Source organism: Myripristis murdjan, chromosome 19 (genome assembly GCF_902150065.1).
Source record: "Myripristis murdjan chromosome 19, fMyrMur1.1, whole genome shotgun sequence".
Classification (NCBI taxonomy): domain Eukaryota; kingdom Metazoa; phylum Chordata; class Actinopteri; order Holocentriformes; family Holocentridae; genus Myripristis; species Myripristis murdjan.
In genome coordinates this window covers 927,615-943,629 of record NC_043998.1, presented here as the reverse complement: position 1 = coordinate 943,629, position 16,015 = coordinate 927,615, and the positions used below count along the sequence as shown (strand labels likewise).

At 40.3% G+C, this 16,015-nt stretch overlaps 1 protein-coding gene across 1 annotated transcript in view; it reads right to left on the bottom strand.

The window, feature by feature from the left end:
* Positions 1-16,015, bottom strand: part of ryr2a (ryanodine receptor 2a (cardiac)) — a 666,625-nt gene that overhangs the window by 197,263 nt on the left and 453,347 nt on the right. The window contains exons 63-66 of the mRNA XM_030078094.1: positions 15,512-15,627; positions 13,819-13,883; positions 11,609-11,730; positions 1,769-1,818 (exon numbers count right to left, since the gene is read on the bottom strand). Coding sequence (XP_029933954.1) covers positions 1,769-1,818; positions 11,609-11,730; positions 13,819-13,883; positions 15,512-15,627 — 353 coding nt within the window. The remainder of the gene's footprint in view (positions 1-1,768; positions 1,819-11,608; positions 11,731-13,818; positions 13,884-15,511; positions 15,628-16,015) is intronic.

The window sequence follows — 16,015 nt, the reverse complement described above, 5'->3', positions numbered from 1 at the left end:
TTATAATTATGGTTATGTATGTTATGTATAGTTTGTTCAATTATTTTTGAGCCTCTGAAAATGGGATGACAGTGTATAAAACTGGCTCTAATTCCTACAAGGTTAATATCATATTTTTGTTCAATCCCTTAAATCAAAGCTGAAAGTCTGCACTGCAATCACATCTTAATTATTCTATTTCAAATCCACTGTGGTAGTGTAAAATTATGAATACTGTGTACCTGTCCAAATACTTATGGACTTAACTGTAGATAGATAGTGAGTGAGAGAGAGAGAAAACATTGTGTTTTCATCGTACTCTCAAGGCCTTTGCACCAGGGTTTGAGGTTGGGTTGACATGAGGTCTTCACTAATTCAAAGTACTGTATTGATCTGAATATAAGACGCCCCTGATTTTAAGACAACCCCTCTTTTTCCAAGACCCTTTTTTGGAAATCCACTTTTTATATGGACATTCTGTGACACCAGCCCATGCTAGCTTTAAACTCAGTGCGAGGTATGTTGAGCTCTGTGGCAACTTCAAGTGCTTTTTGCTGCATCACAGCCCTCGTAACGGGCAGTCCTTCACTACGTTTCTCATTCACAAAATCGCATACCCTCCTGTCAATCTCGTCTAATCGACCAGTTTTTGGACCATGAAAAGCCCTTCTCTGGCTGTGGGCATTTTTTAGCTCTTCTTTCTGAGACCGCCACCGTCTTACATTGCACTCAGGGCCAGGGTTAAGGGGTTAAGGCAGGGGTGTCAAACTGGTGCCATGGAGGGCCGAGAGGCTGCAGGTTTTCATTCCAACCGAAAACTCCACCAGGTGATTTCACTGATTACCCCACCTCCAAGCAGAGAGAAGGAACTAATCAGTGAAATCACCTGGTGGAGTTTTTGGTTGGAATGAAAACCTGCAGCCTCTCGGCCCTCCATGGCACCCGTTTGACACCCCTGGGTTAAGGGATGTTTATTTACCTCAAAAGTTTCGGTAGTAACTTCAGAAAGCGTCCAACTGACAGCCGGAGCGGCATGTCAGCTGGCTGCTACATTCAACCGGGTGGTGGCGCACACCTGCCGGCCCACCTGATGCCGGCCGGCACCGCGCCCACCCGGTCAGGTCTGCCGGATGTCGGCAGACCGTGCATGTGCTCGTGCATGAACGCCCATACCGTGCTGGAGCACACCCCTTCCAACCGTGCCAGAGCGGGGGAAGTGTACTGTATTCAAGCACGGAACATATGCAAGTACAATACATGTGTATTTGCTTAGACCCCCAATATTAGACGAGGGCATTTTTTCAGGGCATTTTCAATGGAAAAAATATCGTCTTATATTCAGATCAATACAGTAATACTAGTTATATTTATGCAAACCTTCAAGGTAGCGCTCAAAATGGCTACTTTTGAATAACATCAGTGTTGTTCTAGTTTTTCTAAGCTAAGACATGTTTATCAGAACATTGTTTCTTTTATGCATAAAAAGAATGATTATTTTTACAGTGAGGCTATGGCATTTTTCTTTTAAAATTTAATTTTTAATTTAAATTTACTTGATTTATTCCACTACATATTGCATGACAAATTAAGTGTTGGTCCAATTTATCCCACATTTTCTGTCTCTTGGACAGAAGGAAGGACAGTTCCCTCAGTTTGGCATATCAGGAACCACTTCAGCGCAACAATCAACCGCTCATGCATTAAATAAAATACTTTTTCTTTGATCAATCAATCATCAATTTCATTACAAACCCAGGAAAAAGAGCAGAAGGATTGTAGTCGTCCTTACCAAACAACGATATCCTATGCCTGACAAGAACTCCCAGTTTGCAGAAAAGACTGAAGAGATTAAATGAAGAGAGATAAGGAGGGAGGCAGAAAGGGGATTTTAAAAAAAAATCAGGAGGTCAATCAAATAAGACAATTTGCATAACAGAGACAAACACAGAAAGAGACAGAGAATGACAGCAGTTTGACAACTGAGCTGTGCAGGCTTCAAAGTGCTCAGCACAGAGCCTGGTTTCCACATGTTTAGCAGCATGAAAGACTCTGACAAGTGAAGACATACAAATGCAGACACAACAAAATGACAAATTACAACATTCTCACAGTATTCAGCATATGCTGAGGTTGTTTGCGAGGTGTTATTCTACATGAACCAGATTTGTCATTTTCTCCATGTTCACCCAAACAGTCTATCATATGAGGTTCACTTAAGGTTAAAGGGGGTACTCAGCCTAAGAATTCGGTAACACTTTAATTAACAGCTACTAAATGTGCCCTCAGATAGAGTATTAGTAGTTTATATAAAGTCAGTATTAGTCATTTTGCATGCTTTATTCTACACCTGGCTAACTATTAATTAGTTTTTGAGCCCACAATTAATACTTACTTACGGTTAGGAAGTAAGTAGTCACACCTGAATTTAACCATTTATGACTTGCTCAGTATGGGTCTAGTGGGAACTAATTAAAAATACATCTACAAATAAGTAATGAGAGATAATGAAAAAGTAGTCATTTTTACTAAGAATTTGATCCCCATAGTCCATGAAGATTCATAGTGTCTACACTTTATATAGATCATGAAGTTTCATCTGTGTCAGACACAAAACAGGTTTCTTCTTACCTTACATGTTTCGGCGGTAAGCTGCCGCCTTCATCAGAGGTGTCACTAGGTGATGTGTGACGTGTCTTTATCAGCTGATGTTACACGTAGAGGCGTAGCCGACCTGTCAAATTTGACAGGTCGTCCCGGTTCATTGTTGTTTGCACTTGTTTTCTGATCTCCACTGCCTCCATTATCCAGCGCTGCCTCTACGTGTAACATCAGCTGATAAAGACACGTCACACACCACCTAGTGACACCTCTGATGAAGGCGGAAGCTTACCGCCGAAACATGTAAGGTAAGAAGAAACCTGTTTCGTGTCTGATACAGATGAAACTTCATGATCAATTTGATCCCCATTCTAAAATTAGTCTTTTCTGCCAACCTGACACAGTATTAGATGCGTCTTAGTATGTCTTAGTGTTTCTTTTTTTCCATAGTGTGGTATGTCACTTATCTGTTTATCATTCTGGCCTTTCTTAAACCTATTTTAGTGAGGAGACGGAGGATCTTGGAAATAAAAGGCCAACAGTAGATGCCAAATAGAAGTGTGAACATCATCTCAAAGCTGGGAACCTGACAATTAATTTTAGATGCAGCTCAGCATTGTATGTCAAGTAGGGATGTACCCGAACCCGAATACGATATTCGGAAGTACACAAATAATGCTTTAATCCCGAAGTTTCTCCTCATTATTCGGGAGCTTTTTTCTAAAGAAAAAAAAATGTTTGGAAGCGTGTTTTGAGCATGATTTTGAGCCAATTACAAGAGATTAAAACAAAACGTAACAAAAAACATGTTGGTGTGTGTTTTCAGTCAATCACATCCATCTGAGACACTGCTACACTTTGGTATTGGTGAGAGCCCTCAGGCTCAGTCCCTTACGTCATCACAGAGGAGCAGCAGCACAGAACACTAGCAGGCAGCACTGCAGCAACACAAAAAGCATTTTCTTATAGACAATAATGGGAAAAGAAGCGGCTATAAAACGGTGGATAAATTTTTTGAGTGTCACAACCCCCGCGAAATGACTGCCGCCTGATCACCGGTCAGCTGCACCAGCCGGTACCGCGCCCACCCGGTCAGTTCTGCTGGATCTGACAGGTGAGCGGCACACACAGACTGCCATATATACCTTTCATTATAAATCAACTTTTGTTCATACGCGGCTGCAGCAGAACAACGGACAGCAACACCGACAACATGGTTGATCATCAAACACGAATAAAATGTGGCTCATTGAATCCACAAGAGTCTCAGCTTTCCAGTTAGCCTTAAAAAGTGGTATGCGCTCTTCCCAGGTGCGCCCCTCTAATAAATGCTTTATATGACATTTAGAAATTGTGAAAAGTCTGTTGCTTTGGTACCGTGCAGTGGTTTTAAAGCTTTTTCATGTTCTGGATTCACAAGTTAATTTTCTTTGATGGGCTGGCTCACATTCAAAGTAATTTTGCCCTAATGACCCAGATATGAAAATATAGTTTGGTTTGTATTAAGTATTAAAATGTTTGGCTGTCATACTTTTCAAGTATAACTACTTACTTACTAACAGGTAGTCAGCATTAAAGATAGGTGTATTGAGAAAAAACACAACAAACTTATATAGAGTGTAAAATGAGTCATGCAAAAGTAGGAGCTAATAGGTAGTTAATGGTGACTAATGCAGAACTACTAAATTACTAATACTCACACTAATAAATAAGTAATTAATGGCTCAAACCTGTACCAAACCTGTTAACTAAAGTGTTACCAAGAATTCGCATGCTGCTGTTCCAGATTCATGGAAAGGATTCAATCCCAAATGGTTTCTAATCAGTGGTTTCACATTGGTATACAGCCTGAGGCAGGTCCTGACAATGAGTGGAGACTGATGTCACTACATGTTGTTTGTCACAACTTTAATATAAAAATTAACATGAAAAAATGAAAACCATATCTATCTAGCAACAACAACAACAACAAAAAAATACCCTGTGCTTCTGGAAATCATCCAGGATTTTGTTTTCTGGTAACATATTACTTTTGGTCCTCTTCCCAAGTCATACAAGACATCATGAGCAAGTTAAAAATCACAATGGGCCTCATTCAGTAACGTGTGTAGAAATGTTCTCACTATGCAGAGTAAGTTTGGATGCACCTGCCCAGGTGTGGCAGGCGCATCAGGGCTTGAATAATATGAGTTGTCCTCCTTACTTTTTCATGGGTGGCTTATTCGTCCTAAGGATGAATATGGCCATTGGCACATTAGTACATTAGAGTAGTAATCAGTTGGATTATTCAGAAACAATACATCAAATTGGTTTTATACTTGATAACAGGAAACATGAATCTTACTAATTTGTGTTACTCAAATGTGAATCAGCCCTTTATAATTGAAAGGCTTCTCTCACAGCAATTGAGACCAATAAAATACAATAAAATACAACATCAATGTGGAGACTGATTTGCCAGAACCAGAGAAGACAAAGAGGTTCTGGCAAACCATCAGGCGACTCAGGAGGGGCAGGCAGGGCCTCATCCAGGAAGGGATGGGGAGGTTCTGACCTTGGGCTTTAGTTTCACAGACCAGGTGAGGCGGGGGCGCAGCGCAGTTGCGCTTCACCAACTGGGTGTTGCCAGGTGGATTTTGCAAGTTTGGCACGCCATGCGCAGTGGCGCAAGTACTCTGCTGTCCCTCCTACTGGCGGAAGGGAGGAGAGAAGGCGTGGAGTGGGTTTAGCACAGCCGATTCACTTTAAACCAATCAAATGAGCCCCTGTCCTCGCCTTTAAAACGCGCTGCGCGAAGGTGTAATGAACGTTTACACAATTGACATGGAGGTCTACTGCCTCAGGCGGAGCGCAGCCGGTGTAGTGGAAATTTGGCTGACGAGCGCACAGTGCGCACACGTCACCAAAACCTCACAGGCAGGTTTCTGGAATGTCAGGCACATTAACAATGAAATAAATACCGACAAAAAACACTATTCAGCCAAACTTTTTTTTTTTTTTTTTTTTTATTACAAGTGGACATAAAGTACAGACAGTAGACATACAGTACAAAACACAACAGCCAGCACAACTGCAGTTACAATGACATGTATATAGGAAGGGTGTGTGTGTGTGTGTGTGTGTGTGTGTGTGTGTGCGCGTGTGTGTGGGTGAAGTAGCAGAAGGTATGGTGTTATTATATCCGATATGGTATAGATAATATGATACGGATAACTAAGCAATAAAGTAAAAATCTAAATAAAATAAATAAATAAATAAATAAATAGATAATAATAATAATAATAATAATAATAATAATAGTAATAATAATAAAAAAAACATACATATATGCACACACAAACATACACATACATATGCATACACATGTTATATGTATATACAATAATATGAGAGGTAATATAATGCATTATGATGTGATGTAGCACAACATGATATGACACAATATAATATATATAGCACTGTAAGAAATAATATTACATAACATAATATTTCACTGTTATATAATTAATATTATAATTATAACACTATAATTATATAATTTTACTATATGTAATAACTGTATAATTATATTATATATAATAGTTATAATAATAACAATCATATGTTGTATAATTATAACATAACCTAATGTAAATGAATATAACATGGCAGCGACAATCATCAGAGTATTAACTGATTGATGTATATATTTATATATTGGTATGTGATAATATGTATTTAGATATGTTGACCTATATTGCAGCAGTGGATGAGGTCAGACTGGGGCATCAGGGGGGTAAGCAAGAGGCCCTCCCACCAGGTCCAAGTGGTACGGCCGGGTGCTCCAGAGGGAGAAAGTGGTGTGTATTTATTTATTTTAATTTTATTTTCCCCTTATTATTAATTTTTTTTTTTTTTTTTTTTTTTATATAGTTTTTATTTAGGGGCTGTGTCCGTTGAGGAGTCTGTCTTTCGTCTTTTGGTGCTGGGTTTGGCTGAGTCTGGCTCCATGTTGATCTGCCGGTTGTAGTAGTCGTCGATGAATGCTTCAAGATCCGTTATGTCCTCCACTGTAAAGATGTACTGGTCCGGGTTGGTGGTAACTGATGATCGGTGGATGGAATTTTAATAAGGAAGTGTTAAATTCTTTTGTAAATCCTTTGAAGTTTATATGTTTGCTTCGTTCATTCAGCAGCAGGGCGCCGCCATGTTGGATCTCGCCTCCAGTGTCCGACTATCGCGGTGTTTGCACTCACACTGCCATCCCTCCCTTCAGCCAAACTTCCACTAAACCAGCTATGCTCCACCTTGCGCTTAAAGTAGATGTGGTTTCAGATGGCAAGCTTTGAGCGCACCTCGGCAAAGCCTTTTGGCATGAAACTGTCACTACACCAAGCTGAATCTGTTGACACCTCTCCCTGCTGCGCCGCCACTCCCATCTCAATGCACCTCGGTCTGCCAAACTACCAAACTGTGAGCGCCTCGGGTTGCGCTGGTCCAAACTAGCTCTGCGCGGGGTTCGCCTCACTGCGCCACCCTGCGCTGCGCCGGGAAACTAGAGCCCCTCGACTGAGGATGTAGTCGGACAGTGGAAGGAGCACTTCGAGGAGCTCCTGAACCTTACTGAAACGTAAACCTATTTCCCTGGCAGAGGTTGCTGAGGTGGTTTGGAAACTCTTCAGTGGCAAGGCACCGGGGATGGACAAGATCCGCCCCAAAGTGCTGAAGGCATTGGGGTGTTGTTGGACTGTCATGGTTGACATGTCTCTTCAATGCTGCATGGAGGTCAGGGCCAGAGCCCAGGTAGTGGCAGATGGGGCTGGTGGTTACTATTTTTAAAAAAGGGGATCGGCAAGTGTGTGCCAATTATCAGGGTATCATACTGCTCGGCCTACCTGGGAAAGCGTACTCTAGGGTGTTGGAGAGGAGACTACAGCTGATCGTTGAACCTCCGATTCAACAGGAGCAATGCGGGTTCCGTCCTGGTCATGGAACAGTGGACCAGCTCTTCACCGTTGCATGGATACTGGAGGGGGCATGGGAGTTTCACTATCCAGTCTACACGTGCTTTGTGGATTTGGAGAAGGTTTACAACCTTGTCCCTCGTGGGATCCTGTGGGTGGTGATGTGGGAGTATGGGGTTACCGGGTGTACTTCTGCGGGTCATCCAGTCCCTGTATAACTGCAGTGAGAGCTGTGTCCACATTCTTGACACTAGGTTGCGCTCACTCCCGGTAGGTGTTGGACTCTGCCCCTTGTCTCCAATTCTGTTCATGATCTTCATGGACAGGATTTCAAGGCACAGTCGGGGCATGGAGGGTGTCCAGTTTGGTGACCACAGGATTGCGTCCCTGCTTTTTGCAGATGATGTGGTCCTGCTGGCCTCATCAGGCTGTGACCTTCAGCAGTCGTTGGGGAGGTTTGTGGCCGAATGCGAAGGTGTCAGGATGAGGATCAGTACCTCTAAGTCTGAGTCCATGGTTCTCTGCCAGAAAAAGGTAGTTTGGCCTCTCCAAGTGGGGAACAATGTACTGCCTCAGAGTCTTGTCCACAAGTGAGGGTAGAGTGGAGCAAGAGATTGACAGGCGGATCAGGGCAGCAGCAGTCATGCAATCAATGTACCAGACCATCATGGTGAAGAAGGAGCTGAGCCAGAAGGCAAGGCTTTCGATTTACAGGTTGATCTTTGTTCCAGCCCTCACCTATGGTCACAATCTCTGGGTAGTGACCAAAAAAAAAAAGAAAAAGAAAAAAAAAAAGAAAAAAGAAAAGAACAAGGTCACAGATACAAGCAGTGAAAATGGGTTTCCTCCACAGGGTGGCGAGGCACACCCTTAGGGATAGGGTGAGGAGCTTGGACGTCCATGAGGAGCTCGGGATAGAGCTGCTGCTCCTCCGCATTGAAAGGAGCCAGTTGAGGTGGTTCAGGCACCTAGTCAGGAGGCCTCCTCGTGGAGGTGTTCTGGGCATGTCCACCTGGGAAGAGGCCCCGGAGCAGAACCAGGACATGCTGGGGGGGGACTGTCTCCCGGCTGGCCTGGAAACACCTCGGGATCCCCCAGGAGGAGCTGGTGGATGTGGCCACTGAAAAGACCATCTGGGCGGAGCTCCTCAGCCTGCTGCCACCGCGACCCACTTCCAGATAAGCGGCAGAAAATGGATGGACTGATCTGTGTTTGAAGCTCATGTTCACTATGTTTGAGAAGCACTGATATGGTCTGTTGACTGAGAAATCACTCATTACAGATATTTAAAAGCACTTACATTTGACATTTGACAAATTAAGGGAAAAACCAACATAAAGTGTCTTAATAATGGAACACCATTCTTTTGTAAGTTCCCATATATAAAGAGGAATATTATAGTACATAGAGAGGGATATTATAGTAGGCCAGCAGTGCATAAAGAGAGCTGAGTGATACAAAAGTGATGAGCCATCCTTCACCATATTCTGGATAAGTGGGCGAGGTGAACTAGGCAAACACCTAGGGCCCTGCCACGTTCAGGGGGCCACCCACACCAGCACATTGTCAACCGGTGTGGTGCACATGCACCTATTGTTGTTGCTCCACTACTGTTACAGTAACCTATGTTTGAAATGTCTGAAACACCTTGGGATTGTCCTATAAATTAGTAAATGTAATATTTTGCCTATGCACATTAGAAATAGGCTATGTTAGTAATAGCTAGGTTTGTTTTTGTTTTTATTTTGACAGAAATGGTTCCTTTCTCTAGACTGAGTGTGCTTAACAACCTTGTTAACAGATTAATATGGCAAAACAAAGGACCAAGGGTGAGACCCAAAGTGAATTTCTCTATTACAGACGGTGGCATACTGGGTTACCACTGGGCAGCATAACTTAACATACTGGTGTCATGAATTAAACGTTATGTAGATACAAAATGGGTACACATACAGGGTCTGTAACGAATGTATCCCTTTCAATTCTTTCCTTCTTAAATCCAGATGCAGAAACCTAAAATATAAAATGAATGGGGAAAAATTGCATTGAAGGTAGGGGAGTGATGTCGGTCTCTGTAAAAGGCTTACATTGTGAACTATGTGCCAGCCAAGTTTGATGACAACACTACTACTTCTAATAATAATAATAATGATAACAACAATAACCTGTTTATGTACAACTTTTCAAAAGCAATTTAAGATTCAGAAACACATCAAAGAATTATACATCACAGCTTCATTAAGGTTCATCTGTGGAACCAGATGTTCCTCAAAATCTTTCTCTCACACATGCACACCCCTGCATGCAAACATGCAAGTGCGCATGCGCACACGCACACGCACACACACACGCACACGCGCACACACACACACACACACACACACACACACACACACACACACACACACACACACACACAGGCATTTTTCCTGTCACAAAAACAGACAAAGGTCGGTGGGTGGGGTGGGCTTCTCACTTGAAAAGACATTTAAAAAACAACTATGGTCACCATTGAAAAGATGTCACAGATAGGTTCAAAAGTTAACTTTTTTTCGCCAAGTATTTGTAGACAGTGATTGAATATTCACCATAGGCAGACGATTTTTCAGTGGGATTTGTACACATGGACAACAATGGTAGCCAACACATGATCAATGTCTTTGGTCTGCCGACCAATTGTGTTTGATTGATTGATCGACTGATCTTTCCATTACTCACTCACTCACTCACCCACATGACATAGCGGTCTGTAATGCTGGCTCAATTCTCAGCTAAGCCAAAAATCGATACAAGAGATAAAGGAATTTTAGATATATACATAGTTTTGTGTTATTTAATCTTGGGGAACTCATGCTCAGAACTCTTGTACTAATAGCCCATAAAATTATTACAACAAACAGACTTTAACCACATTCACCAACCTTGAATCAACAGGCACAAAGATTAAAAGATGTAAACTGTACAGAAAATATTATGGTGAGCTTCCAACTTAAAATGAATACTTGTATGGAAAAATTGTCTTTAGCAATGATGTACTTAGCAAAATAATTTTACACTGTAGATCAGGGATACTCAAAGTCTGGCCCTCGGGCCACTTCCGCCCTGTGACACAATTTTGACTGGCCCCCCAAGCAATCAATCAAAACTAAAAATAAAATGATAAAAATACAAAATACTAATATTAAAATTCTTATATAATTATATACTAGTAATGTAATTAATGAGATAATATCTTTATTACAATTTAAAAATAATTAATAACTCATCTAAATAGACAGGACTGCCCTCACTCAGAGAAGATTTGTGTTGAATGTGGGCCAAGTCATAAACAACTCTGTGAAGCAATTGAAAGAGATGTGCTCAGGTATCTTCAGTGTTAACCGACTTGACAGCAGAGAGATGTACAGAAAGCTATTCATGTACATTTGTTGTTCATGTACAAAGTTGTTTGTGTTTAATGTGCAAATTGCACTTACAGAATTATTCAATATTGAGGGAAAATGTGGCAAATTCATTTGATTACAAACTGTCATGGACATAACAGAAATGAAAAGTCACACCATAACAAACTACCATTGCACTTACCTTCTGATACGTGAAAAAGTGAAAATAAAACAAATGAAAGAGATAAGTAATCATCAAGTATCATTAATGTTGTCATTTTATCAACTGGCCCCTGGCCCCTTGCCATTTTCCCAAAGTGGCCCCCAGGTTCAGGTATTTGAGTATCCCTGCTGTAGATGAAGATAGAATGCCTGTGTACAGGATTTCTGAGTTTGTTTTTGTTTTTCTGTTCTGCTTTTTCTAATAAGTGTTAAAATATATAATAGATAACTTACACGTACACACTGTGAATGAGGCCCATTATTACAACAATCATGGCATAACACAATATGCAAAACATTAGGGGGCTGAAAACTTAATGACGCAGCTCAACAGTTGATGTGACACAGTTTCCTATCTTTTCAAATATATAACAGATAGATAGATAGATAGATAGACAGATAGACAGATAGATAGACAGATAGATACTTTTTTATGTAAAAAAAAAAAATGACACCTGTTCATATTGGTGTCGGTCACCTCACCTTGTCACCATCTCCTTCTCCTTGTTTGAGGCATGGCCACCACTGCTGATTGGACGGATGGCTGTAGACAAGAAGTAGAGTCTGTGGTTTTTGAAGTACTGATCCACCAGTGGCAAGACAACCTGCAGGTGAAATTGCATCGATATAACATACCTAGGTCTCTGTCTCTCAGATAAAAAGAGAGAAAAAAGACTGCAGTAAAAGTGATTTTTGTTTGGATTAGTTTGGTATTTGCTGGTCTATGTGAGTGTTATACATCCATTAAGTTTGGCCGATTAAATACTTCCCTGTTGTAAGAACAAGAGCCTCATTGAGAGTGCACTGCTTCAAAATGAATGAAGTAGATTCAGACCAGAAAACAACAAAGGAAAACAACATTGGAAGCTCAGGGAATGGAGAGAGCATCGAAAGTGAAACATAATCAAACATGTTGTTGTGCATCTTTCAAAACAATATTTCACCTTTGCGTTGCCCCTCAAAATCGTGCTGATTTCCATTCTGTATCTACTTCATTCATTTTGGAGCAATACATTCCTGATGAAGGTCTTGTTTGTGTGACAGGGAATTATAAAATGGACCAAATCTGGTGGATGTATTACACTTGCATGGACCAGCAAATACCACTGTATGGGTAAAAGCTATGACTTTAAGATGTTGCGCTACAGTTCTCTGTGGGTCTGACATTGGGAACACCTGCATGACATCATCAGAAGCTAAAAGTCCCCCATGCCAGCCAGGACTGACCAAGAAAGTTCTTGTTGAGCATTCTGTTCACTACCATGGATCTATAATGGATAATGACCTTAAGCAGTAGTATGGCTCTGAAGGTAATCGTCAAGGTTAATGCTAGAACAAATTCCTGGCTAGAAAGATGAAGCTGTTGGACAGGGATTGCACTAGGATGCTGGCCAAATACCTTTATTTTATGTCATTATGATTATACTAACTCTTCCTGGTTTGGTGGTTTATCTAAAATGGTCAAAAAAACAAACAGTCAAATGCTACAAGTATCACAAAATAAACTGATGAGAGTTGATTAGAAACCTCACGTAGGGAAGGAACAGTTTTTGCAGCTACAGTGGCTACCCACTGAAGTGAGAGCAGTGCAATTACAGCCTTGTATGGACTATAAGGTTAATAACAATAGCCCAAATAATGTATTCTGAATTATTTTACCAGCGATGAAGTTCTTTTTTGTACTCTGGGCATTTAAGTGGAACAAGCTACTATTCTAATACAATAAGCTTGTGGAACTTGAAGTGGAAAATGAAGGCTTCGCTAATGGTGTGCATTCAGTTGTGTTTTGAAAGCCGTCAGATCAGGCAATGGTATATTACATTAAGTGTAAATATGACTATTGTATTGCAATGTCACCTGTGAATTTTAGCGCTACTGGAATGGTAACTGTTTTAACATAAAGTATGTTCTTTCTTTTAGCATGTGATATTCATATTTTCTTGTACTATGCCACTGCTGTGCTGTTTAAATATTTATATCTGTATTTAGGTGAACGATTGATCATCAAAATGATTTGCATTCATTTTAAGGAATTTATTTATTAGATGTTGCCATCATACTGGCACTGCTGGCCTCTTCAAGTAGTTCAAGTAGTTGTCAAAATAAACTAAACTAAGCTAAACTAGACAAGCTGTTGGTGAAGAAATGCAGGCTGAATTTCCAGTGACACTTTATGGCTATGTTCCTACACAGCAAATTTGAAAAGATTTGCATAAAAGCTGTTGGAGTTATCGTTTTCAGTTTTGCCTCATGGTAGTGCTAGAGGGAGAGTCATGGGGTCACCAAAATCACAAGGGCTCCTTCTGTCAGGGTCACAGTAAAAAAGAAATATTGCAGTTGTGTTCACAGACATTATCTGGGAATATGATTAGTATTGGCAAGATCTATTAATGCGAGACTGTGCCACAACACGAGTTTAGAGTCATTTTCATATTTTATGCAATCATGCTCCATCTCCTTTCCTTTTATTTAGCCATCCAGCAGTCTATAGCAATTAATTCATGAATATGATACTCATATAGCTAGCAAGCTGTATACCTATTAAATCTCATTATAGTCATTTTTATATTTTTTGATTTATTTATGAAATACTTAACATTGAAATCGAATACGCACAAAAAATATTTGAAATGATAAAAGCTACAAGGTCAGACCTTTCTCTACTCAACTGACACCAATGAGTAAGTTCAGACCTTTCCGAAGAATTTGATCTGTTGTTCATGAGGAATTTTCTCTCCTTTGGGTCTTGTTCCTACATCTGAAGGACAGACAGAAGAAAAATAGGAAAAAAGACACTGAGGTCCAGATTCACTATAATTGTTCTGTGATGACAATATAAGTGAATCTGGACATGAATCTTGACTTAGTGAATCTTAGTGAGAACAGAACTTTTATTTTATTCTCAAAGACATGAATGCAAATGAAAACAAAGAAGGCCTCAAAAAACAACATGCATGGAAACAGCCTCTTTTACCACTAATTTCAAGGGTAAATAGTGAGCTTCCACTTTATACATAATCCATTAACACTAGCACACTTGCACTCTAAAGTGCGCAATTTCTTTTCAAGAGTATAAAACCCTCTGTCTTCCCAAATATTTTAGAGGAAAAAGATTTTACTTTTTTTTTTAACCGCCACTTATAGGTAGGCGCTCCACTCACTCTACACCAGTGAGAATACTGGAATCATGGTTTTGTCAATTTGCTGATATACTGTGGCGTATTTCTCGCTGCACAAAAGCTTAGAGTAATTAAAGTCCCAGACCCAAATCTTTGTGAAGCCTGAACTCTAATGACGAAGAGCAGGGTACCAGGTGGAGGCAGGTGATCTCATCACCTGTTGAACTCTTCAGGTGGTGACATCACCTGCCACCAAAGACCAGGCACCTTACTTTTCACTGTTAGAGGTCAGGCTTCACAGAGATTTGAGTTTAAAGTTCAAGGACCATACAAGAGATTTTGCATGTTAAGCATAATCTCTACAAAATGTAGGCTATATACTTTACGTTTCTGCTAATCTTTTTCAGAGGCAAGCATTCATATTTTAGAGCTTTGACATCATTTTTCATACTTTCATACATTCATTCCACTACGATATGAAAATGAACTTACAGAGACTTCAAACTTTCTTCACACCAGTATTCCATCACTGTACTAAAGTCACCACATTAGTTTTCCTAAAAGCAGCAGCACTTTTGTGTTTTGATGACTTGAAATTGTGAAGTGGTCTCTCTGAGACCAGTCAATTCATCTGCATTTATTGTGTGTTTTGTCTCTTTTGGCAAATTATTGTCAAAAGAGACAATTATTATTAAATTACACTCAAAATACGAGTGTAGGGAGGTGGACAGAGTCTGTAGCTGTGTGTGGCATTGTGGGAAAGAGACACATTGAGAATGGACGGAAATGGAAGATTATTTACATGATGTTAACATATGCGTATCGTAAACGTGATATCAATGTTTCATTTTTTAAATATCACAGTTATTGTCAATACTGATGTATCACAACACCCCTACTTTACACAGTGAATTATTAATTCTGTAGTTCATGAATGGTAACAAATTTGTTAGTGGGAGAAGCACAACATTATAAGGTGGGTTTCTCAACCAAAAATTCAAATTTGGAAATCAAGGAATGATGATTATATGTTATGAAATCTATAGTACCCCTGCATGGTTGGCAAAATACCTTGTTGCAATGTAAAATGTGGGTAAATTATAGTAATTGGGCCAAACATTCAAAATCACTGGTAAGATCCTTTAAGTTACTCTTTAACTTAATCTTGGCCTGTGTGTAGTTACATACATTGCATGCACATTTCACAGCATTTATGCATTTAGGTTTTGTTAGGTTTGAGTTTTATTGGACAAGAGAGAACACTCACCAAAGTCTATCATGTGTTGCTGGGCCTGGTCTACATATGTGATGAGCTGCTGGAGGAAGGTATATGCAAATCGCTTCTCTATGGCTGAAGTGTCCAGCTCCTGCTCCTTCACCCCTCTAGAAACAACACACTCTTAAGTATACACACGTGGACAAAATTGTTGGTACTCTTTGGGCTCTTTGGTTACCATTCGTATTATCCGTCTCTTCAATTTGTCATCAATTTTCCTCTTGCGGCCACATCCAGGGAGGTTGGCTACAGTCCCGTGGACCTTAAACCTCTGAATAATATGTGCAACTGTAGTCACAGGAACATCAAGCTGCTTGGAGATGGTCTTATAACCTTTACCTTAAACATGCTTGTCGATAATTTTCTTTCTAATCTCCTGAGACAACTCTCTCCTTAGCTTTCTGTGGTCCATGTTCAGTGTGGTACACACCATGATACCAAACAGCACAGTGACTACTTTTCACCCTTTAAATAGGCAGACTGACTGATTACAAG